This window comes from Opisthorchis viverrini (genome assembly GCF_000715545.1).
Source record: "Opisthorchis viverrini unplaced genomic scaffold opera_v5_51, whole genome shotgun sequence".
NCBI classification, from domain to species: Eukaryota; Metazoa; Platyhelminthes; class Trematoda; order Opisthorchiida; family Opisthorchiidae; genus Opisthorchis; species Opisthorchis viverrini.
In genome coordinates, this window is record NW_008751707.1 from 1,628,862 (window position 1) to 1,652,437 (window position 23,576).

General features: G+C 44.2%; 2 protein-coding genes across 2 annotated transcripts in view; one reads left to right on the forward strand and one right to left on the reverse strand.

The window, feature by feature from the left end:
* Positions 1-23,576, forward strand: part of T265_03538 (hypothetical protein) — a gene marked incomplete at both ends in the record, with an annotated part of 46,997 nt that overhangs the window by 6,798 nt on the left and 16,623 nt on the right. Inside the window, 9 exons of the mRNA XM_009168050.1 lie at positions 937-1,103; positions 2,298-2,512; positions 4,873-5,562; positions 6,454-7,078; positions 9,740-9,967; positions 10,667-10,971; positions 13,245-13,387; positions 14,981-15,095; positions 17,731-18,098. Of these exons, the coding sequence (XP_009166314.1) occupies positions 937-1,103; positions 2,298-2,512; positions 4,873-5,562; positions 6,454-7,078; positions 9,740-9,967; positions 10,667-10,971; positions 13,245-13,387; positions 14,981-15,095; positions 17,731-18,098 (2,856 nt within the window). The remainder of the gene's footprint in view (positions 1-936; positions 1,104-2,297; positions 2,513-4,872; positions 5,563-6,453; positions 7,079-9,739; positions 9,968-10,666; positions 10,972-13,244; positions 13,388-14,980; positions 15,096-17,730; positions 18,099-23,576) is intronic.
* T265_03539 (hypothetical protein) overlaps positions 18,271-23,576 on the reverse strand; it is a gene marked incomplete at both ends in the record, with an annotated part of 29,413 nt that continues 24,107 nt past the window's right edge. The window contains 3 exons of the mRNA XM_009168051.1: positions 18,271-19,097; positions 21,527-21,592; positions 22,760-22,969. Of these exons, the coding sequence (XP_009166315.1) occupies positions 18,840-19,097; positions 21,527-21,592; positions 22,760-22,969 (534 nt within the window). The remainder of the gene's footprint in view (positions 19,098-21,526; positions 21,593-22,759; positions 22,970-23,576) is intronic.

The window sequence follows — 23,576 nt, forward strand, 5'->3', positions numbered from 1 at the left end:
CCCTCCAGGTTGGGGGTTGGAACATGTGGCGACTTGTTCCGTAGAAATGGTAATGCATTTGCATTTCCCGCCAAACACCGCTGCCTTGCGGTTAGGCTTTTGAGCCAAAGGCTTTGGTTGAGGACCCTAATCGTCCTCCTGTCTAGGTGTGGGCGCCCTGGCAGTATCTCAGCCCACGTACAACCACGAATTGCACATACATATGGTTTATGGAAAATAAGAGGCTTCATGTAGCATAGTGGATTAGATTCTGCTTACACGGTACTGGACGATATTCCATTTTCCTGTGATCGGTTTGGAGGCCTATAACCAGTGCGGCTGTTTTTGTGGCCTCTACTAGAAGAGGGGTTTTGTGATACGACTGACCAGTTAAGTTAATAAGAATGAGTTTCCGCCCTGACCGGTTTTCTGTTGTGATTTCTTTTAAGAACGGGCGAGTTCACCGTGCACACTGCTAGTTTTGGGATGGAGTAAGTGCCAAAAATCTTTCAACTTATCTAGCTGCTATACCACCCGGAGTAAGTACGAGGGCTGGGATATTACCAGGTTGCCCAGGAGTAGTCGGGTTCGAACCACAGACCCCCCGTTCGCGTTGTAACCGCTGAGCTGCTTGAATGTTTGAACACCATTACTAACTTGGTCAGATTTTTCCCGTGTCGTGCCCGGAGTAAGAGGGCTGGGATATTACCAGGTTGCCCAGGAGTAGTCGGGTTCGAACCACAGACCCCCCGTTCGCGTTGTAACCGCTGAGCTGCTTGAATGTTTGAACACCATTACTAACTTGGTCAGATTTTTCCCGTGTCGTGGACGAAAACTACTTGCATCCGTTGGATTAACAATATCGTTCTATACGTCACTCCAGTTAGACGACCCGGCATTTTTATCAGCGTTATCAAGAAACACCAAAGATGTTTTGAAAATTTCACTTTTCAATAGGTTTCGGGAGAAATACCACCCGGATGTTCGACCTGATCCAGAATTACAACGTAATTTGTTCGCACGTCGCTTAGATGTATTCATGGAACTCTATCGGGCTGGAAAATTTGACGACCTTTCACTTACCACTTCGAACGAAGCCAATATAGTCAAGCTACTGGATACTGGTAAGTATTTTGGCGCGTCACTCATATTCGATGGGTCTTGCCTCTTGTCTCATTCGGACGACGTTGTTCTGTCAAGGGAGCCTTGCACTGATCCCTTCGGAGCTTGGATGTTGCGCTTATACTGTGCAGTTTTGGGTTTTCGACTTCTCACAACCCGTGTGCACTACTCCCAAGGGATATTTTGAAGAGCTGAGACCACTTTCACAAAAGGCCCATGACGGTGCTCTATATAAACGTCGGCCCTCTCCAATAGGCCGATTTCTATGAAATAAAATATAGGTAGGTGAACTTGAAGTTTGGTAATGTGTTGGAATATTGGTAGTTCGGGTGCATTAGTTGGTATTTGATCAGGTGGCCGTTGCCGGGTTCACCGAGCTTGGCAATTGATTTGCAAATGTTTCGTCACCACTCGAGGGGACACCTTCAGTGCGCTACTACAGACGCTATAAATATTAGGTACACCACCGACCAATCAAACAACGGAGAAGTCGACCTCGATGCCATACAGATCACGAACGGGCCAACCGGAATAGACAACAATGGATGGTAATTTCAACAGCAACATGGCCGCAACGCAACACAGCTTATTATCAGACCAACCAAGATCCAAGTACGATGATTGTCAAAGGCCAGTCAGGTTACAACGCAAAGACTGCTCTTTGTAAACTATCTGAACGCAATCACGAGGAGATGGACTGCCCGCTCAATAACGCGCCGAAGATGTCTCTTCGAATGGTGACGAAACGTTTGCAAATCAATTTCCAAGGTCAGCGAACAGATCATTAGCCACCTGATCAAATACGAACTTGAAGTTTGCCAACTCTATCGTTTATGCCTTTGAACGATAACCTCTTGGCTTTCTCTTCGTATGTCATCTTACTTTCCTTCTGTCTGATAATTTCGTTGTACATTATATCGGGTCTATACGCGTGACTTGGAGTGTAACAGATTAGTGTGTGAAAGAAAGAGCACCACTGATTATCAGCCATCTCTGCAAGTATTGTAAAAAAAAGCCCATCTTCGTTTCTAGGACTCCAGCCAGGTGAGGAGAGGAGGCGGGATTACCGAGTTTTAGAAAGTCGGTGGGTCAGAGTCTTCATTATTCAAGATGTGGAAGGTTATTCAGCCAAAATTTTGTGAATGAATAGTTGTTACTGCTGCTATTCTCATGCCACATTTTTTCTCGCCTTTCAGTGGCTGTCAAACTAGCAGGTGGTACTGAAGAGGACGTTAGATTCATGGAGGAGTTCAAGTACATTGATGTGCCTCAAAAACCAGCCTTATTCCACTCCTTTTCTAATCCACCGGTGGGTGGAAACAAACAAACTAAACGGGAATCACTTTCCGGACATCCAGCCCAGAGTGAAGTTGAAGGCACTGAACACACAAACATCCCAGCCCGTAAAACGGTATGTTTTGTGGACGGAAATCTTACATTACCTAATATGAGATACATTGCTTAATTATGTACTAACGAAGTCCAAAAATTTTCCATTTCGAGAGGGACTTTTGGAAGGAATACTGAACAGCCCCGTCATTTTAGGGTTTCGTTGTGGACAGATTGTATACTTTCTATAGAAATTTGTGGTATTTTTCTTGCTACTCAAGTTACCTATCTGGATAAAATCGTATTGATAGGTTATCTAGACGGTTTCTGCTTACTTCTTCCCTCGCTCATCGATAGTGTGTTTCGTCTGATCATCTCCTTCCGGTCATTTCAAATGTATTCATAACGTTTAAGGCGTTGTCCAGGATATCTATGCCTGATAGTACAAACCATAGCAAATATGACTCAGACGCTAGCAAAAGAAGATAGTCCTGTGACAGTCAATAGGCCTAAGCGACTGACTAGGATTATGAAACTCAGGTAGAGATAATGGGTGAATCTCACAACGTATGCGAAACCTTTATTAGCGGCTTGCTTTACTTATGGAGTGGTGCAGAGGACAGGAAGCTAGGTGTCACGGTTCTTGGTTTGTATGGTGCTAATCATGGCATTTGCAACACATATGGGTTTAGTACACAGAAATTCGAATGACCCTATGCGGGTCATTCGTGAGCTCAAAGCGGAAGACAAAGCATTCGGTCAGAATTGTCGCCGTACATCTGATAAGCGGATCAGGTCATATCATGTGGCGTGCTGTGATTTGAAGATTACTTTGACTTGGTCTGTGCGATAGTGGTCGTGTAAAGGTCTCCCTAACGTTGTCTTAGGTACGGCTATCATCTCTCTTGGCGTAGCTAAAAACCGTCACAAAGTGACTAAACATTGCCGTGGTATGATGTTTTCTGCCTGCGTGACCCGTTGACCTATACTGGAGCGGTCTGTTTTCGACACTCCCAGCGTCCCTCATACCAGGTTGATCATTTGGTAGAGGTCTGATTAACATAATCTCTTAGTTCACCAGGGTGTGGGTTGAAACACTTTGAGCAACTTGGTCTGGTGGTCTGACGCCAACCACCGCCGGCTTTCGGTAAGGCTTTTGATCTGAAGTTTTTTGTTGAGGATCATAACTGTCCTTTCCAGATGTGGGCTCCATGGCAGTATCCCGTCTCACTTACAGACATTTACAAATAATCTCATGCCACGTCGGCCTTCGCGTGATACCATCGTCCGGCTCGCCTCCTGACGTCCCTTTTCTTTCCCTTTCACGTAATTTTCACCCCCTACTTCCTACCACATTAATAGTGCCTTTCATGTAGACCCAAGGGTTATTATGACTGACAACCCCATTCGTCTTGCTTCGGTCTTAGCTGCAACATATGCTTGTCAGCTTGCGCCAACAGCATCAGGCCTCTATTGTGCTTGTACGGCAGCGAAGCATCAGGTTGAAGATTGATGTTGTGCCTTTGATAATGATGAAAACATTTTTATCAGGAAGGTCAGCTTCCTGAAAGCAACCACTGAATACCCGGAATCTACGGCGACTCTCAGCTCCGCTGGGTGTTGACCAGACAGACAACGCTCCCTCAAGATGCAGCGCGTCACAGCTTTGCATCAAACCCAGACAGCGCGAGTCAGCGTTGATCAAGGACAGACAACGCCTCCGCAGTATGCAGCACGTCGCTGCCTCGTACTAAGGCCAGACCGCGTGCGTCAGCATTGGACCAAGCTCAGACAGTGTCCTTCTAATAAAAAGCTTGAGGCCGTTGTACTTTTGCACTCGCACCCGCTTTGTTGGAATATAGCTATTGTGTTCCCTTCCGTGAGTCTTTTCTCTCCGACACTAGGCACTGGAGCGGGTCAGCAGCAGATACCACAGGCCGGCGAATCATCAGATATAACAATTTTGAACGCAGTCACCATTCACACTTTGTACATTCTTCTGAGGTGACCAACTCAATGGCATTTGCGTCATACGCAGATGATTCAATCACCTGGTTCAACAGTTTTGAGACCCTTCTGTGCCCTTTACGTTTCAGTTATGCGATACGATGTTTTTGCACCCGCATGTGCGCAAGTACCCCGTTTCTGGCAGGAGTCGAACTCTATTTCCGTAGTCTGATTGGTAGCACTATTTCTTTTACATTTGCGCGAAATAACCTCATTAATGACGTATAGCGCACCCCCTGATTTTGATCTTACTGATTTACTACAACCATAAGTGAAGCAGCATCACTTCTTCAATGTAGACACCTATCTGCATAATCACTTTGATAACCCTGGTTTGACTTGACTGTGGCTGGGATTGTGAAATTTGATTAGTCAAGTTGAATCTTGATGTTCGTCAGTTGACTTGGTTAATGCAAATGACCCGTCTTTTTCTAGCGACCCAAACCTCGGAAGCGAAAAGACACACGACTGAAATCAAAACATAGAAATCAACCGCCTAAACAAGAACGGGACAATGCATCAAGTGATGGGAACAGCACCGACGGAAGTTCAAGTAGCAGTAGCAGTAGCAGCAGTGGTGATGAGAGCAGCAGTGACAGTGAAAGATCTAGTGAAAGTGATAGTGGCAGTGACAACAGTTCGCACAAAACGAGTAGTAGCGAAAGTGATAGCAGCAGCAGTAGTAGCAGCGAGAGTGAAGAGGAGAGTGACGGCAAGAGTGGTAGTGACAGCGGAACAGAGAGCACTCGACATCGCCGAGCCCGTCCAAAGATGAGTTCTCGAAGACCTGCCAGACGCAACAAACGTGGTAAAGGCAGGCCCTCAAGACGTTCCGGTGCTAGCAGCGAAAACGGTGGTGACAGTCCAACAAGGACGTCTTTTACACGCGGAAGACCGGCCAGAAAAGAGTCCGAGCAATCAGTCAAAAGAACCGAACAGGCAGCTGCAGATGACCAAGCCGGCAATCGTTCAGACCTGAACGAATCGATGCTTGCTGCGGGCGAAGACCAAACCAATGAAAATGAACTTGATCACATCCCCGTTCAACGACTTCCTCTGCATTATACGCGCGTTCTTTACTTCCCACACATTTCTTTTAATGTGTATCAGAAAGATCTAATCTCGGTGAGTCTGTGTTTTTTAATGTCGCCTTTTGGTCGTTCGGGCTATGTTTATAAGAGCAGGATAAAATCGATGTAGATTAGTCAGGATTTATGGTCGGAACATGGAATCTGGAGCTCAGTTGCAAAGGAAAAACACAGTGGCGTGTGAAACAAATACACATTGTACACAATTGCAAGGCCTATTGAATCATTCTTCCAAGAATGCTAGGGAAATAAGTCGGATGTCCCTGGCTAAAATTAACGTGAAATTCCCTGAGGAATTCTCATGGACAGCACTGTTCCGACGCACTGCTCACAGAAGGCAGTTTAAATAGCCACGTCATCATCAGAGACAGTAACATCAATGTTGACGCCGATGCTTCACTACCATACAACCATAAAGTTCATCTAATTGTATTTAAAGCCTTAAAGTAAAACGAAACGAGTGAGTGAGTGGGGGAACCTGGTTCTGGTCTATCGCATACATTCTAAGGTACCTACACCTCCAAGCGCTCAGTTAGATAATCTGGACAATACGAACACTGCTGACATCAATCAGGCGTCATTTATTGCAGTGCCTCCAGCCAAGCTCAGGATGGATCATGCGAAACCCATTTTGGAGGGTTTACTGCACCAACAACTCCCAAACTGTTCGTAATTACTTTCACACCCTTATGCTAAGTCATACTTTGTCCGCTTGCACTTAGTTGGCACTGTTTTGATGTCTCAAAATGACCACTTAACTTGGTTTTGATTGTATTCACCTTGTGTATGCGCTCTACTGGAAATACTCGTAGGCATGTTATTTCACCCCTTGATACGGGTCCTTTTTACCATGAATAATGATGACAGTGAAATGTCCACACACTTCGGTCACCTACCTAACCTTTATGAACCTTCGATCTTGTTACAGTTATTGTCCACTTCGCCACACTTCATTCGACTGGCTGTCCTAGATCCGCTTATCATGTCTTCTTCGGACAATCGCTGCGGTCATATAAACGAACCTTTCCTTGCCTCGGAACTAAACCCACAATCCTCCAGTATATCACTTCGACGTGTCGGTTGGGCTTCGTTTTCCGCACAAACCGTACAAGCCGAAAGTTTGATTGATGTGGATTTAGAAGAAATATGTAGTAACTTACTTCAACAGGCAACCGAAGCACAGGCTCCAGAAGATTTGCTAGAATGTCTCCGTAGCGCTCGAGTACTCCCAGACCACTTGAGGAGACCAAATACCGACCGCGTCCGATCAACAAGCCATTTTTTATCCAAAGTTCTGGACAACTGCCCGGAACGCCTGTATTCGAAAGCCTTATTAAGGCGGCACTTAGTTCTTGCAGCTCGTCTAACCGAAGAGCTTGACAAGGCCCGTGGTTTGTGGGGCTCGCATCCAACTTGTAAACAACCGACCGACACGAGTATGTCAGAATCTACGCAGTCCTTGGTTCCACAACCCGCAACAATGGACACTAGTCAGCTAGGTGAATCGGACACGGACGATATGGAGAATCCAAATGATGCGGTACCTACACGAGGTAAGTTCAAAAACATGGACTCTTTACATCGCGCAATACACTCATCTTTAAAGTTAAGCTAAAAATCGCCTCTATCTAATAATCAAACTATCGAACTTTTTCCACTTTTTTGCGTCAAGCGCATTTTGAAGTGGTGAATTAGTTGCCAGTTTCCGTTTTACCGCTGTGCGCATGTAAATTGTGGCCCAAGTTGCCGTAGCAATTCAAAGGTAGTATGGTAAAACAGATTGTGTTTAAGTAACACGCTGAAGTGGTTGCTCGTACTGCCGATACGCATCGGCCTTTCTCAGACGTTTCACCGCATCCTAGACCATCAGTCGGTTAGATGGTAATTGACCTCTTCGTCGCGCGTGGCAGTCAGTTTGCAATCGCTTCGTTACCAGCGAGAAAGCAGTGAGCGGTTGGGTGAGCTTTTTCATCCAATTATACTTGCGTTTATATCATTTCTGTAGAGTATTGGATACCTCCAACCTGAGTGGTTGCCAGGACTTGCTCGCGCATAATTTGAGTGGCCCACTTGGAATCCTTGCTGCATTATTGTCCGATTCGCTTCATGTAATTGGTTTACTGGATATATTCATTTCAGTACTTCTTCCCCTTCGTTTCAGTTGACTGGCTCTTGTTTATTGCCTACTGAGTCTCAGTCCACCTTACTGTTACTTGACTGGTCAGTTGAATTGATAGACACGTTCTCAACCTCATTCGCGATTTGGTCTTATGTTTTGGGTTCTGACAATGTAGTGCTTTCATGTCTTGTGCAATTTCTTCATATCGTTACCCCCGTTTAGGCTTCGTAGTTTTTTATGTGTGCTCCTTATGGGCTGGTTTTACCCGTGCAGTGTTTTATTCAGGTTTGTTCTCTAGTTTCTTGTGCGGTTTGAGGTTGCTGATTCTGGATTCTCAATGTGTTTGTTGATGTATTTCTCGTTTGAGTACCACACTCCCATAAATTGACGTCGCGTCCTTTTTCTTGCTTGAGCTAGTATATGGATTTGGTTCTAGCTAACTCCATGTACGAAGGCAAGTGAAAGTTGATTGTATCTTGACGGCAAGCTGGTATTCGTGATGTTTGGTGGATAGCATCCTTTCTGTTTTTCGCAACCCTTGCGTAGGATGTTGTACATAACTTTGACTTCCTTAGCGGTTGTGTTTTACTGTATTGATGTAAATTCTTGCAGTAATTTCAGAAATGCTCTCGATATAGAGGAGCGTAATCCCTTACGCTCTCCTTACGTCCTTGCGTTCGAGGTGTGTTTTTGTCACAGAGATATTGAGATAAATTTTCCATTTCTCTGGAACACTACAAGTGATTTTTCTCTTTGACTGTGGTCTCTGTGGTGTTGCAGCGGAGTTTGATCTGTCTGAATAGTGTTCAGTGCGGCAATGCATGTGGCAGCATACTACGGTAGCTGAGAATTTGCTTCGTCTGAATTGCTTTCTTGTAGACTTCATTCTGTAGCTGCCCACTGAGCAGCCTGGTGTCCAAGAATGTCATACCATCCAACCGTGCACTAGCAATATCTCCTTGTATGTTGACGTAACTTTCCCAAGCTGGTCGCTAAGGTCAACTGTCACCTGATCAGCAGTCGATTAACGCACTCAACTAGCCTCAAATAGTCTGGCACATTGCCAATATCGACGACTATTTTTAACAACCAACTAGTATAATCGCCATCTGAGCAACCCCTCATGCTGATTGGTGTTTCGAAACACTTCACAGTCCAAGATAGTGTCATCATGTGGCCACGATCCCCGTTTTGCTCGATACTTCCCTGAAAGTTTCATTTTGGAGACGAAGATGCAGCACACTCATGTGTGTTATAATTTTCCATCCGGAGATACCCCTGCTGGACACACGAGTCTCGTACGTTTCGGTCTGATCTAAGTTGTCTTCCTGATTCTCTTCCGCACTCACAGCTCATCTAGAAGAATGTGCCCATATTGGTTTTTTCGATGTTTTCCATTATCTGATCCAATATATAAACCCCTTGGATCCAGCCAGACTAAGGGGGGCTTTTCGGAATTCCATTTGGACCATATGTTTAGTACGTTTGTCGCCACCAAATTAGGCAGTAGATGATTTTATCGATCTGGGTGAGATAATGCGGACCTGGATCGGATCACTAATGTGGTGGGATGGGACGATATTCCGAACAGGTATGTATTACGGATGCTCGGGCACCAGGCTCTGGTGGCTGGACAAGACGACCTATCTTGGGTCCATGAACAGTGGGATTTCGTTCTGTTACACTGCTAAAATGTAGAGTAAAGAATCTAAGAAGTGCCTAATGTCACAAGTGATGTGCGCATGTTTGTCGTTTTGTCACCATAAGATGAACATTGAGTGATCCAGAATGCGAATGAATTGAACGGAGGAGTACGTTACGGAGATACGTAAGCGAACATATCTCGCTTACTTTATGTGCATGATCCGATAACATCTGGACTTCTCTTTTATTTTTTTAAGTCATTGGGTCAGAAATTCACCCAACCAGACGAGGTATCAACCACGAGCACTTTAATTTTACACAAATCGCTGATATGCGGATTAACCTTTACTTGGTGTATTCTGTCCTCAACCTGTTGAATTCCAGTTCGAACTGTACATCAGTGTGAATGCAATGATTTTTTTGCTTAGTGAACTCATTTTTTCTTTCTTAGAAGAAGCAAAGGCAAGATCTGCGTCCGAGGCATTGGATGCTTTGGCCAAGTCACTTTCTTCACCTCCGGCTAACAAAAAGCCGGCTCCTATCGCGATCGATCCTGGCGAAGATCTTCTCGAGGCTGCCACCATCCTAAGTAGCGTGGTCAGTGACAATCCTTTGTTGACTGGTTTGACAGACTGTCTGGTCGACGAGGGGAGCGCAGAGGAAGAACTTCTTCTTTCAGGTAAGCCTCGACTTATCAGTTTTTATGTGGAGTCGTTCATCATGCTCACTGAACAGCGTCTATTGAGTAATGAATAGTGTTTTTTTCGTTCAATACTGATGCCAGGGTGATTGTTCGTTGTAGGCTTAAAAGCATTTTGGTATTTTTCAAACTGATTTCATCAGTATTTGAACCGTCAAACTGTCCTGTTAATGCGATTCACCAGAGCTACTTTTCTATTTCAAAATGAATTATACTCATCACACTTGGTAATCTGTTCAGATCTCACATATCTAGACGGCACCTGACTGAGCAGGTCCTTTTTTATGTGTTAGCTTATAAACCAACTGGTACCTCATGGCCTGCCTGTGTGGCACTGAGCCCTGGTGCACACCACCCGTTTTCAAATACACCCACGTGTTTGTTCATGGGTACCACAAGAGAATCAGTACGACAGAACCTCGTTGTTTATGTCATATTATCGTCCAAACCTGCGTTTAATTGTTGCCGGTACTACACTCTTCCGCAAGCTCATCTTTAAATCTGTTTGTGTGTTCCACAATTTTCCTGCTTCCATGGCCCCGAAGAATTTAAACTCTCGTGATAGCAGCTGCTAGAAGCGATTAACATTCAGGAAGCACCCTTGTTATACGATTTCTCAGTATGTGATGACCAAAGTGATGTTTGGCTAACACGACTTCACGGTTGCCTCTTATGCAGGAGGATTTCAGGCGCTTTCGTTTCGTGCGGGTTATGGTGCTTCCGCTGGCAACAGTTTGGCTACTGCACAGATGACGTCCATAGTTCCGTCGGATGATACAGAAATGTTGAATCTTCTTGATCGACTCATTCTGTATCTCCGAATTGTGCACTCGGTTGACTTCTATGCACCAGCTATCTACACCAACGAGGACGCAATGCCCCATCCCTGTCAGCTTATCCATGTACGGCCCAGTAAGGCTGATGTTGGGAAAGCTGCCGCTCGTCAGGAAGTTACGCCTACGCCCCCAGCAGACCTCGATTCAGTATGTGATTGTGTGTTTAATTGTATGCTCAGAAGTATTTCAGTTTTCGCAGTCCATCCGTACTTCTTTCATGCATTGAAACACTGTCCCACTATTCGACCTCTTCAGTTCCTTTCAGTCAAAACATGTTGATTGGCAGCCGAGCTCTCCGTACCTGGTTAGAGTATCATGTTGGTCTTCCCTCTTTAACAATCAGTGACTTCAACTGTTGTCCTTCTTTTAACCGTTCCCCTTTGGTGCGATTACGTAGGGGATAGATCCTAGAGATAAGTTGAAGACAACTCACCTGATAATGGCTTCAGGAGGCCAACACATTTGTTTGATCCCTTCATTGTAAAACACGTATAAGTAGTATGGAACGATTTACCAAAGGCCACTTACGGAATACCATAAATGAGAGATTTTCCGATGGTCACTGGACTCTCACCTTAAAGTCAGTCCACGTAAGCGGGCTATTTGCTTGGTATTTACCCCACTCTCCGAAATTGTACCTAGAAAATCCACCGTTGACACGCAGTTGATGATAAGTTGAATGTTCCCATAGAATTCAAGCATATCTATGATCGTTGGACTTAACCCACCTCCTTAGTGGAGATCCTGTGCAATTTGCTTACACCAAACAGTGTACGCTTTTGGACTACAGACCTCCACTGTATGCTTCGATCGGTCGTTCCAACTTGAATCACTCTGTGCAATCTTGTCGTACCACCTAAGTACACTTTAACATCGGAAATCATGTCGCCGACTGTTATGATGGAAAGCGAAATACAACGACCTTAATTTTAAACTATAAAACCGTAATATCGTGTGCAAGTGTTCTATCTGCTGCTGAAACGGGCCCGGCGAAGATATAGCACTGGCTATATGTGTGTCATAGTAAATCGATGGCCCCAGCTGTCTCAATGCCCGCACAAAAGGACAATCAGGGGCAAGATGGCCCAAGTGGTTAGAGCGCTAATTCACTGACCGGAAGGTCTGTGATTCGAACCCGACCTCTGCCTCTCGACTTCTCCTGTCTAGGCTTGGGCAACCTGACAGTATCCCAGCCCTCGTGCGACCTTCGGGTAGCATGGCAGCTAGGCATCGGAAGTGTGCTACAGCTGAAAGATTTTACAAAAGGACAGTCATGCAACATAAGCTCTTGGAAATGCAACGTTCAAGATAATGGGTGGTTGGTTAGGGCGCGGTCGAACAGTCTAGCTAGTCAAAATATATGGATGTTCGCATCTATTTTGCACTATTACTCGGACTGTCAGTGAACATGGGTTTTTCACTCGGCAGCGTAGGTGTGTATATTTTACTATATGCTTGATACAACATAATCTCGGATAGTAAAGTCCAGCTGAGGGACTCCGCACGAAATTGCAGAGTGGTCTCGGTCGAAAAGATCAACCGAAACACATGACGTTCGAGTTTTGTAATTTGAAAGCACTTGCTGTTTTACATGATATCACAGAAGGCCTTTAGTGACATACTTAGATATATCGAACAATCGAATGTGTTCAAATCCACTTGTACGTCTGCAACTCACTTTTCATTGGTGGTGAGCATACTTCCAGCAAACTCCACACTATAAGCCGCTAACACAAGAGAAGTGTAAACAAGTAACTAAGTTTTGAGCCTCCGCGTTACAATTCACGCCACAGCGACCGATGATCAAGGTGGTGGAAATCACCGAATATCCCAGTGTGAACACAATAGAAGGCGAGTGTGTGGTGAACAGTTCTAAATCGACCGAGCTGTCACATGGTGCTGTTCGGCTATGAGGGAAGACGATTCGTCAACAAAAGTGGTTCAGATCTTTAGTACATGACCCTGTTCGACGGGAATCAAAGTAATCCCACCCGAACATAAGCGAGTTGTAGCTCACGCTCATCTGCATAGACAAACAAAATCTGTAAATAACATCCAAAACGGATCGTGAACTAAAATCCCATGAGTCGGAAGAACAAGGTCCAAAACCCGACACGGACTAATGTTAATTTCTACCTCTAAATTATCAATCCTAAAGCTTAGTCGTCCACATCAACCAACGAGCGTTTTTATCCGACACTGATTTAGTATACCAACCTAAAGAGATTTTGCTGATTTGTTTATCCACCTTAAAATTTTTGCCAATCTGCTCACTTCGTTCGGCGATTTTTTTCTGTGGGGAGCAATAGATCTGTAAATTTTTCCGAACTTCTATTTGTCTGTTCCTCTTTATCGGTTTGTCTGCGCAAGTTCAACCTTTGAGTTTGTTACAACCGCACTTTTGTCCCCACCCAAAACAGATTTTTGCTTGCCAGTTGAAACGATTGGTCCGTCTGATACGTCCCTTGGATGAAACGGAATGCAAGCGATTAGGACTAAGAGATGTGAATGAGGTTGTCGAAGCATTTGTGAAGTCAAACACGCGTCGGAAAAAGCGAAAAACGTAGGTTTCTATGCTTTTTCTGTCAAATCACCACCCCTGCACCAACTAACACTAGGAATAAATTTATCCTATGCTTTTTCACCAACTGCTCTGGTTTTGTGTAACTTCATAGTCTTGGGATATTAAATCTAACTATTTGTAAGGCTTAAACTTTTTCCTGCTCTGATTCTTATTGAGAGTCACGGTTATCTGACATCGACATTGGCCTTTCTTTGATCAACTTGTTACCCTTCGAGTAAAAGTTTTTCGCATTTCCTTTGGGTTGATTTTCAAACAGGCTTTTATGAATCCAAATGGAACATGCCGTTGAGTAGCGTTTCTTTTTTTCTTCTACAAGCCCATAACAAAACAAATGACTCTAAAGTAACTTAAGTGTAAATCCCTGTTTGGAAAAACTCGAATATTTGTATGATCAGACCGGGGTTTTCGATAGTGTGACTTGATGTTCGCAAGTTACGGAACAAGTCCCATTTTGCTTGGGACTTATTGGATGAATCTAACAGGAGCAGCTGCCCACCCTGGTCCATACAGCCACAAAATGGCGCTTAGGGCTCCATGGTTTCCTACATTAACTGCGCTATTCACCCGAAGTGCACAATCAGTCGATGTTAAGCCCTTCAAAAGGTGAGCTGGACGTATGCGCTAGGACCTTCGCCGGTAGGTCATCTGAAACTATGTCTATTTGAACGTGTGTACGGCTGATACCAGACAACGCACTTCTCCACTCCAAGACCGTGTGACAGTGCAACAAATACTCCGCACAGCAAAATGTGGTGATGTCCTTTGCTTATTCAAACGGATGTGCTCGGTCCATGACCAATCGGTGCTCCGTCCACGACAAGGGAATATGTGTAAGTTGGCTTAAGGAAGTTCTGTTTGTATTATATTCGAAATACAAAATCCATAACCACACGATTTCATTTGATAGGTGTTTATGAGTAACATCTTGTGAGCCTACTACTCATAAAAACGCCGTTTATGGTGACATATTCATTCAAAATATTCAGTTTATCAGTAGATCAAAACGGAACCCCTCAGCTCACTTTATAAGTGTGGTCGGACGACTAGTTGACACTACTTCTTAATTTGACAATACAGACGGCTAACGTTTGTGTAGGACTGTCGACTTGATGTATTAACACGATACGAAATAGGTGTAATTTGGAGGTGTGATAGGTAGGCTTAGGAAGACCGCTTGGGGTGTACAGCAGACTCACTGTTATATCCGCAAGGATGTAATTTCAAAGCATACGTGTAGCGTGACACTGCGTTAGCAGGCATCCATTTGAGAGGTGAAGCAACGTTAACGATCGAGTCACTTCGTATTGAGAGTGAACCACTCATTTCCCTGTGTCTACTAATGATCGAAAGTGCACTTCATGGCCAGAGTTTGACAGTCCCGGCATTATTGTACAACTCATTTCAGTCACGGGACTCGTGGCTTATCCTGTTTTCATCCCCTCCGGTTTGACTTCCATGTTTGACTACTTCACTTGATAACATTTTAAATTCACGTTAAAAGACTGACTAGTTTTTCACTATTAATGATAAAAGTGTCTAGGTTTCTCTCTTCTGTTACCCCGTTTCTTATAGAGATGTCATATGGGTGTGTTTACTGTCTGACAAAAAGTTTCGAGATCCAATCTACGTGAAGAAACACATAATGAACAAACATCTGGACAAGGTCGAAACGGTGAAAAAGGATAATGTGAGTTTTCTTATATCGCTCGTCGAAACCACAGACCTTCGCCTGCCAATCAAAAGCCGAATCTGGCCAGAGAGAGAGTTATCTGTTCTTCAGCTTATTCTATTTGACAGGCACTCGCGCACCTCCCGTGGTGCGCTTTGATAACAAGTGTTGTCGGCGCGTAGTATGTGCAGTGTTCGGGAGAATTAACAGACTGTCAACAAGCGACACTCAGATTTCCGATGGAGATTTTGTCTTGTCATTGAAGCCAATCTATGTTGAAAAGCCAGACTCCCTGGGTTTTCGTGCACAAGGATGATGATTCCCAATGAGAATGAAAGAATTGTACAGTGCTTCGCCACTTTTCAGCATAGCTTGGCACCACTTACAGGATGAAATATCCATTGAAAATTCTCAATTCTGCGCACACTTTGGCGACCCGAGTTGTACTTGTGATCATAAGGACGAAATTTCCCTTTCATGAACTCTCCAAAATCTGTGCTTTGTAATGATAAGCTATCATCTACTCGGCTGTTCTCTTTCTATCACGCTTTCTGTGAATATAACCATAGTGACCGGAGCAATTTCGTCTTAGAACATGGATAAATGAACTTCACCGAATTGAAAGCCACAAAAAAGCAACACCAGTTTTGTGTCCATCGTACTCATCTTAAATGGTGTACTTGCAAACACATCCAGCTACTGAACATCTGTATTGACCAGATGCATGGGTCCTTTTGCTGTGACTTCATTAGCAATAGCGGGGTTCCAGAAATCCGGTCCGGAACTCAAGCCACTGTTTTCGTTCGGCAGCCAGTGAGTAGATCTACTTTTCTTGTCAGCCCTTACTTTAATAAAACGATGCCAGCCGTCGGCACGCTTAATAATACTTCGAAAGAGCGGTACTAGCGCGACGTACATTCGGATGGGATCTTCGACAAAAAGCAGGTTACATAATTCGAAGTAGGTCCCATTGATCGCCGTCGTTCGACTTTGGTATGACGTAGCATGAGATCATTTGACTACTATTCAATTCCGGTCCACGTGATGCCGGAGAAGTCAGGCTTCTCAATGCAAATGAGGGCAGGGCACAACATCAGGAATATGGATTTACTATATACACTGGTGATCATTTGCACCAAGTTCTGCTTCAAAAGTACGGTTTATAATTTGTGACATATACAAAGTAACTTTGTATCTGGGAGTCAGGTTCTGTCCAGAATCAACCAGAGCCGATGTTAGGTGGTATCTTTTGTTTTCACTGTTTTAATGAACACACTGTTTTCCAACACACATGGTTGCAGCATTATTGTTGTACGTGTAGCCATTTTTGGATAGGAATTTTTGTGGTATTAAAGCAGTTGTAGAATTTCCCTACAATTCATAGACTTGATATGGCTACTACGTACCTGTCGTCTGCACCGTAAATTGTGCATGTGCCCGGGACCACGGGCACTGACTGACCCATTTGCAGCGCCTGATATTGCCGAAGGAATTTAGCTATTGACCGAATGGATGAACATGTTGTATCCAGTTTGTTATATTTTTTCCATTCTCCGCATTTTCTTCCTCCGAGTGCACGTAATATGAATATGGTGCAGAGGTTGTTACCTGATCTCTTGTTCATAATGCCCGCGTGTGATGTCTCTTTGTCCCTTTCGTGGTTCATACGAGTTATTTGGTAATGTTTCGCTTCACCACCCATAGTTTGTGTATACGGTCTATTTGGTTTTTCTGTCAGTCTTTTGTACCACTCCGTCATCTCGGCATTGTAAAGCGTGATAAAACTAACTTCTCTGAAGTTTGGAGGATGGTCAGAAAACACAAAGAATCAAAGTGTGTTTGTCGCCAAACTGTAATGAGGCGCGATGGGAATTCCATAGGATGAAATTTGACCATCATTTTATAGGTTCCCACCGGGCTCTTTGGGGATTTAATGTTGTTATCGAGTTTTGACATGATTGCGCGGGGGTGTTGAACTCCAGTAATCTCTTGGATTGCGGCTGCCCTTGAGAGACTACTAACGTGCAGTCTGGAGTGAATCGGATCACGTTTCAACTACCCTGAGTGTCAGCGCTCATCGCCTTTCTTGACAATTTCGGTCCCATTCAATGGTGCCCACATTGCAGTTTTGTTCAACTAGCGAAGTACGTCATCCTGAGCTCTGACATTTGTACTATAACCATTGATCCCCGAACGGCACGATAAATGTGCGTTGTAACACGACAGCACATTTAGAAATTTGCAGTCCTGCGTCGCTTTCCTGCGGTCTTCGTAAGATGGAATCGGCCTATATCTAGCACAAATGAACGGGCTTGGTTGTATTCCAATGTCATGCTGAATTACGTGAAACACATGCGATGATGCACTCTTCGTGGGAGCAAATCAGCCAAATTCTCTGGAGAAGTGTTCGATTTACAATTGTTAGAACACAGGAGCTTGGATGTTTGCAAATCAATTGAGACTTTTTGAATACCGCAGTCATGGAGGATATACCGTTTTCACTTTAAGCGATTACGGCTGAAATCAAACGCTCCATATTAGACTGATACGTTGTGCATGAGTGCTTCGAGTCGATCCAAACTGTTTTGCTTTTACTCTCTTTCGGACTGAATCCCACGATTTTGTATACATGTCTCGCTTCAACCTTTCTCAGGCCATATACTTCAATAATTACTTACTGGACCCTATGAGACCACAACTCCCTCTGGAGCCTCATCTTCCTCCGAAGAAGCGTCGCTCGGATTCCAAAACACATGAAACTCAGCGTCAATCTATCAATGAAGTTACACGCGAAACACTTCGTGAGCGGTCGCAGTCAAGCCCAAGTTGGCAAGGTCCCCAAAGAAGACGTGAAGACAGCTTCAGACAGTTGGACCCTCTTTATCAACCTAGTAGAGACTATCTCCAGGCTGGAAATTTTCCGCCACGTCCATATCGGGTGCCCTACTTCCAGCCCAGATTACCCTTTCATCCATACCGCGCGCGAGGCTACGGAGGCATGCCAAACTATGGTCTTATACGGTATGTAACGTACAACAGCCGCTGCGTCCGAAAATCGTTTTGTTTGTTTTAATTAGGAACGGTGTAGTTTGTTCTGTCTGCCGATTTTTATGTCCACTGATACACTAAATGAAGCACAGCTAAGTTCACTAGTTCACCAAATGAGAAAGCTCGAAAGAATTAAGTGGGACTGGTTTTGCTCCCCGTGACGCTGAAATGATGCCACTGAATTTGTTAATGCTGCCGCTAAAAAGGCCTCTTCCTGAGGATGGCGCTCATTTTTCAGAATCTTAGCGGAAAGTCAGGTAACCTTTTTATTTAGTGGGTCTGTACTTTGGGTGTCGTTGTCCTGATTTTTTGTTGAAGCACATGTTTAATTTTTTTCTTGCACAGGCGTGGTTTTCCGCGACGTCCGTACATAGATCTAGATGCGCCATAAATGTTCAGCGGATGCAAACCTGTTCGTGCATTTCCACAAATTTGTTCAATAAAAAAACTCATGCTGTCACAAGGTTCATTCTTCTGACAAATATGAGGATGGAAATTCGAAGGTTATGTAGAATTTGCGGTTATATGAACTCAGAGAATTTTAGTGTGGTCGCGTAAAGTTCCAAATCGACCTTATTTTGCTGGTTTTGTCCCTTATTCAATCACTAATTATGCGATAAATCATTTGTCTTTGGTCGTGTGTTTTGTTACGGTCGTCATAGTTCATATCCTCGAGATCCCGATATACCAGTTCAATGAGAAGTGGAGCAGAAATCAAAACGGAGCAACTGATGCCAATCCTGTTGGACCCTGACCCATCGGTACAATTGTGGATTTCGGTTCGCCTAATAGTTTTTGCGAACTTTCTTCTGAATTTGTATTGTCGGCAACTTTCTGACCGATAGCCGTCGAAGGATTGAATGGCGATGTTAGGTTCACGTTAACTTTGACTGGCATGATTCCTAGGTTTACTGGTGAGTTCATTTCATCCACCAACTTCCGTTGACATGTCGCCCACAATTCATTATAGGCCTGTGGAAGTGTACAAAGCGTATGGTAAGCTTGATGTACTGGGGGAGTGTTTAAAAAACCTAATAATTTTCACTCCAGCAATAGCAACAACACCTTAACCACCTACATTGCACTGCCATACACCAACGCAGCTCAGTTCCCAAGCCGAACAACCAATCTGTGTGAAAGCCACCTCGCGAGCAACCAACCATTTTGGGGACACTAGGTACTCCTGAGAAATTATAAGTACAAACAGAGAAGGAAGAATTTACGCAATCCCGCAATGACTGTTACCTCGATTAATGGTGGTGCGTTTTTGCACCCCAGCTCCCAAGCTCGGCGAGCAAGCCAAGAACCAAACAACACGCCCGAGCTACCCATATTCCGCAACATCGCCAAGACTTATCTTTGACGTAACACGTCCACGGCCGGCTACGCTGTTGGAGTTTATGAGTTAGGCGCGCTTAGTGAAATGCGTTCGTTTGAAAACTAACTGGTATAAGAAGGAGATCCCAAGATGGGCGCGACTGGTTGTGAGCTGTCGAATATTCGTCATGAAAGCACGCTGGGATTTGTAGAATGAAACGTAAATCGGCCTTTGTTTCACACAATGATTTGAAGAATATTTGTAGCTGTCCAAACCCGGTACGGAGCGACAGCGGCATGAGGTGTTGGCGATTTCCACCCAATTTCATAATCAGTACCAACGAAAAGTAAAATCCCTCTGAATTGAGGAACTCTTGAGGAATAAGCAGTAAACTGGGGTCAGCACTCCAATGGCCGTCAAAAGCATAGTGAACAAAGTATCCACGTCCATCATTTGAATGTCTAATCAAGGTATTCACCAGCAGTTGGTGTGGTACCCAAAAAAAGTCTGGTAGTTTAGAGAAAGGGTCAGCAGCAACTGACTACGCCAACCTGATGGGTCCTAGAAAGGGCGAATTCGACTTTTGAGGAGATTTCGGTAAGCTTATAGCCAGTGTTATATCAAGAAGATAACTACTGAGGTTCCAAGATGTGCGGCACCAGCCCAGGTTTACTGTCCACTGAATGTGTTTATATTCTTCACATTAGTGTTACAAATCTGCTTAGGATGTGTCGGCAGAAAAAATAATAAACTGAAAACGGCTTGATTGTAAGCGCTGCGAAATTTTGACAAACTCAGGCTACATATCCCTGTAGTATCGCAACCTAAAGAAAACCACTTCTTCTTGTGCATGATGTGGCAACGTATCTGAAATAATTTAGGGTGGTAAATTTCCTCATGTCATGGTAGGATAGTACGTATCGCTGATCCCTCTCCAAAGAAAGTATGTTATTTTTATGGTAAGATCCTGCCTATTTTTCAGTTCCGCGCATTTACAGTTGCCTACCCTGGAAAGACCATGCAGGTCCATTAAAAGTGGCTCCCCCCGGTAGGACGAAACAACAATGGTGATTCCTCTAGTTTGAGTCCCAATGGGTGATAACTGTAGTACTGATTTTACGGCAACGAAGCTTTAGTGTTGAACACTGATGTGATGCTATCGACGATGATGATGAGTACCAGTGTAACCATTTGGACGCCATCAATTTGCGGTCTATTTCGTTTGCATAGACTAGTGGTATGTCCACTCGGTGAGGGAATTTAAGAATCCCCAGTGTGTCAGTTGTGCATCCCTGTTTTTTAATCTTAGCGGTTTTTACTGAGTGCTGGGGAGCAAAGCAAGTTTCGCAGGGTCCCAGCAAAGTGGTCTTTGTTGGGGGTCTTCTCCTGATGGGTGGCTCAGTCTGGGAGCCCATCAGTCTGTTTGAATGTAGGCCGCTAAACTACAAAGCTGTTTGGAATCGTTCCAGTCCTTACGGGTTCGCTAAAGGAATGCACACATCGTGCCTCCGTATTTTTGCTTCAAGGTATTAAAGAAGGCGTTAGTGTGACTTATGTAAACCAAAAGATTCATAGCCTATTTGGGAATGTCTTGTCAGCTGTCTTGTTTATGTTTACATTTGAACTTCTTAAATTCAGACTCGGTTAGCCCCACCACGAACTTGTCTAGGAAGTCTGTCCTTCTGTCGCAGTTTGTATTGGTATTGCATCTAATAACGGGATTGTTATGAGATGACTAAGCAGCCATTAAATGGACTATTTAAGCCGACTCTGCTCGTCCCCAACCCTAGATGTTTGATCTCACTCGGACATTTCTATCCTTTCGCATGCAAGAGCTTTTCAAGTTGCAACGGCTGTGTAACATATAGACAAACGAGTCAATAAAACCTGATGCATATGCCTATTACCCATTTGGATGCTTACTGTACACACTCACACAAGCATTGTCCGACCTCCCTGTTCCTCTTGTTATTTGATCTCGTGTCTGGTGATACTGTAGGTATCAACCTTAGTATCGCGTCATTGTTTCAGAGGCGACGTACCGGTACGCTTTAAATACTGTGCCTCATTCTTTACTACTTACTTTTCCCATTCGCATCACTTCATATTGTAGCTCCTCGATCGCAGTGTTTTTCTTGCGTAGCAGTTCCTGAAAACAAATAAAGTGGGTGATTTGTGAAAGATCGGATCCATACCTGACAACTTTGTTTGTGGATGATACCGATAACTTGGCCCAAATCTATTCGGATGACATTGGGTGGCAATTGGTGCTTCAAAGTCAACTTTAAAAAGCCTCAAATTTTCCCCTAAACGATACGCTCGTCAAATCTGATATGTGCGCAGAAATGTTAAGGTCTTAGTAGCATAGTTGTGTAAGAGAAACTTGGTGCGAGTGTCTTATTTTCCTTGTAGGTTCTGGCCACCAAAAACCGATCCGTGAACAGGAATTGTTAAAACATATTACTTTAAAAAACGGAATATCTAAGAGACCTGGGCTGTTAGTGGCAGAAGATCACGATAGTGCGCTGGACTGAGCTCAATATACCTGGTACTTATTAATTTCAACGGTATTTATTCACTGCTGGGATGGCTGGGATACGTTGCGGCCACTTCACAATGAGATGAGTTGGAAACCGTTTTGGTCTGTTCGGTATACTACTCAGACGGCAGAATCACAACATACCGAGACTATATTTTCATGTTAATGAAATCCATATTCTGTCCAGATGGGCATATCGAAGGAATGGCTACGTCTGTGAAGCGGCAATAGAACAGATGGCTGACCAATATGGCTCATACTGGTCCTAGTTCGTCTGTGTCATGTCTCTGGATTCAAGCTATAATTGAGCTCAGAGAACCCCAGCACTAAATATAATAATTTGTTTTCCTGTTAAAATTCAACCACGAAATGGTCTGTCCATGTTCACCACTGTTGCCTGAATTATTAAATCGGACTTTTCGACTAGACTTCGAAAATCGCACCTAGTTTCATGTGATGCATATCCTGGTCTTCTCTGCCCAATCGTCCCTCTATTCTATTTAACTGTTTTTTAACCAACCGTTTCCGATACGGTAGAAGCGAAAAGAGCTGGATGAACGGTGCTGCGCCTGTTGGTTATACGGTCATGCGTGGTGTGTTGTCCGGTGGGAGACTAATTACTACATGCAAATGGCGTCATCTGGCAGAAACACAAGAATATATTCTTCCGAAGCACATCACTTCGGTCTGTACTACAACAAAGGTGTACGAAAATCTGTGTGTATGCACCACTCGTTTGCTTAGCAGGTCTGCGTCGACTAAATTCAACCCACTCACCTCCAAGTGTTGACGCGCGTGTTCCACAGCGGATGGATCGCTGTTCAGTGCGATCACAAGCTGCGTGATTTGAGCCTCACGAGCTTCGAGGGCTTCAGTTAGGTGCTTCAATTTCCGCTCCACCAGCAAAGCCCTCAATCCCGTGCGCTGTTGAACATTCATCAAAAGCTTTTCAAACTGGGACGCGAGACCACTGCGCATTTTATCTAGCTAAAGTAATGCAGGTAAAGTGATAACGAAGAACTGTTTGTGGACTCACGCTTCAGAGCATAATGGTACATTGTCCACTGTTGAAAACATGTGAAAAGTACACATCACATAAGCACATTGCTACGAATGAGCATATCGCTGGTTCCGTTCAGTCCAGAAAAATTTCATCACATAAGCACGTTGCTACGAATGAGCCTATCGCTGGTTCCGTTCAGTCCAGAAAAATCTCCCGGGATGTCCTACCTAGTCAAGATTCTACTTCTCGTGTTTTTCTTCGCCAGAGGTGTCTGAAGGATTTAGATTTTCTCTGTTGAACGATGGATCCCGTTATGTCCTGTCTAATTGTGAGTTATTTATTCAGTAACGACTTCGTCCTGTAAGTAAAGCCAATCTATGCTGGAAAGCCTGGAAGCGCTGTATAATCGTTTCATTCATATTGGGGATCGTCTGAGTGCTCATTTCATGGAACTGGGGAGTCTCGAGCACGGGGTCATTCTCCTACTCCTACAGCGGTTCGTTCANAGATACCAAGTGGGCCCCATTCGTTTATTACTTGTTTACTGATTGATTGTTTTCAAATACCCTTTGCCTGTACTGGATCCTATTA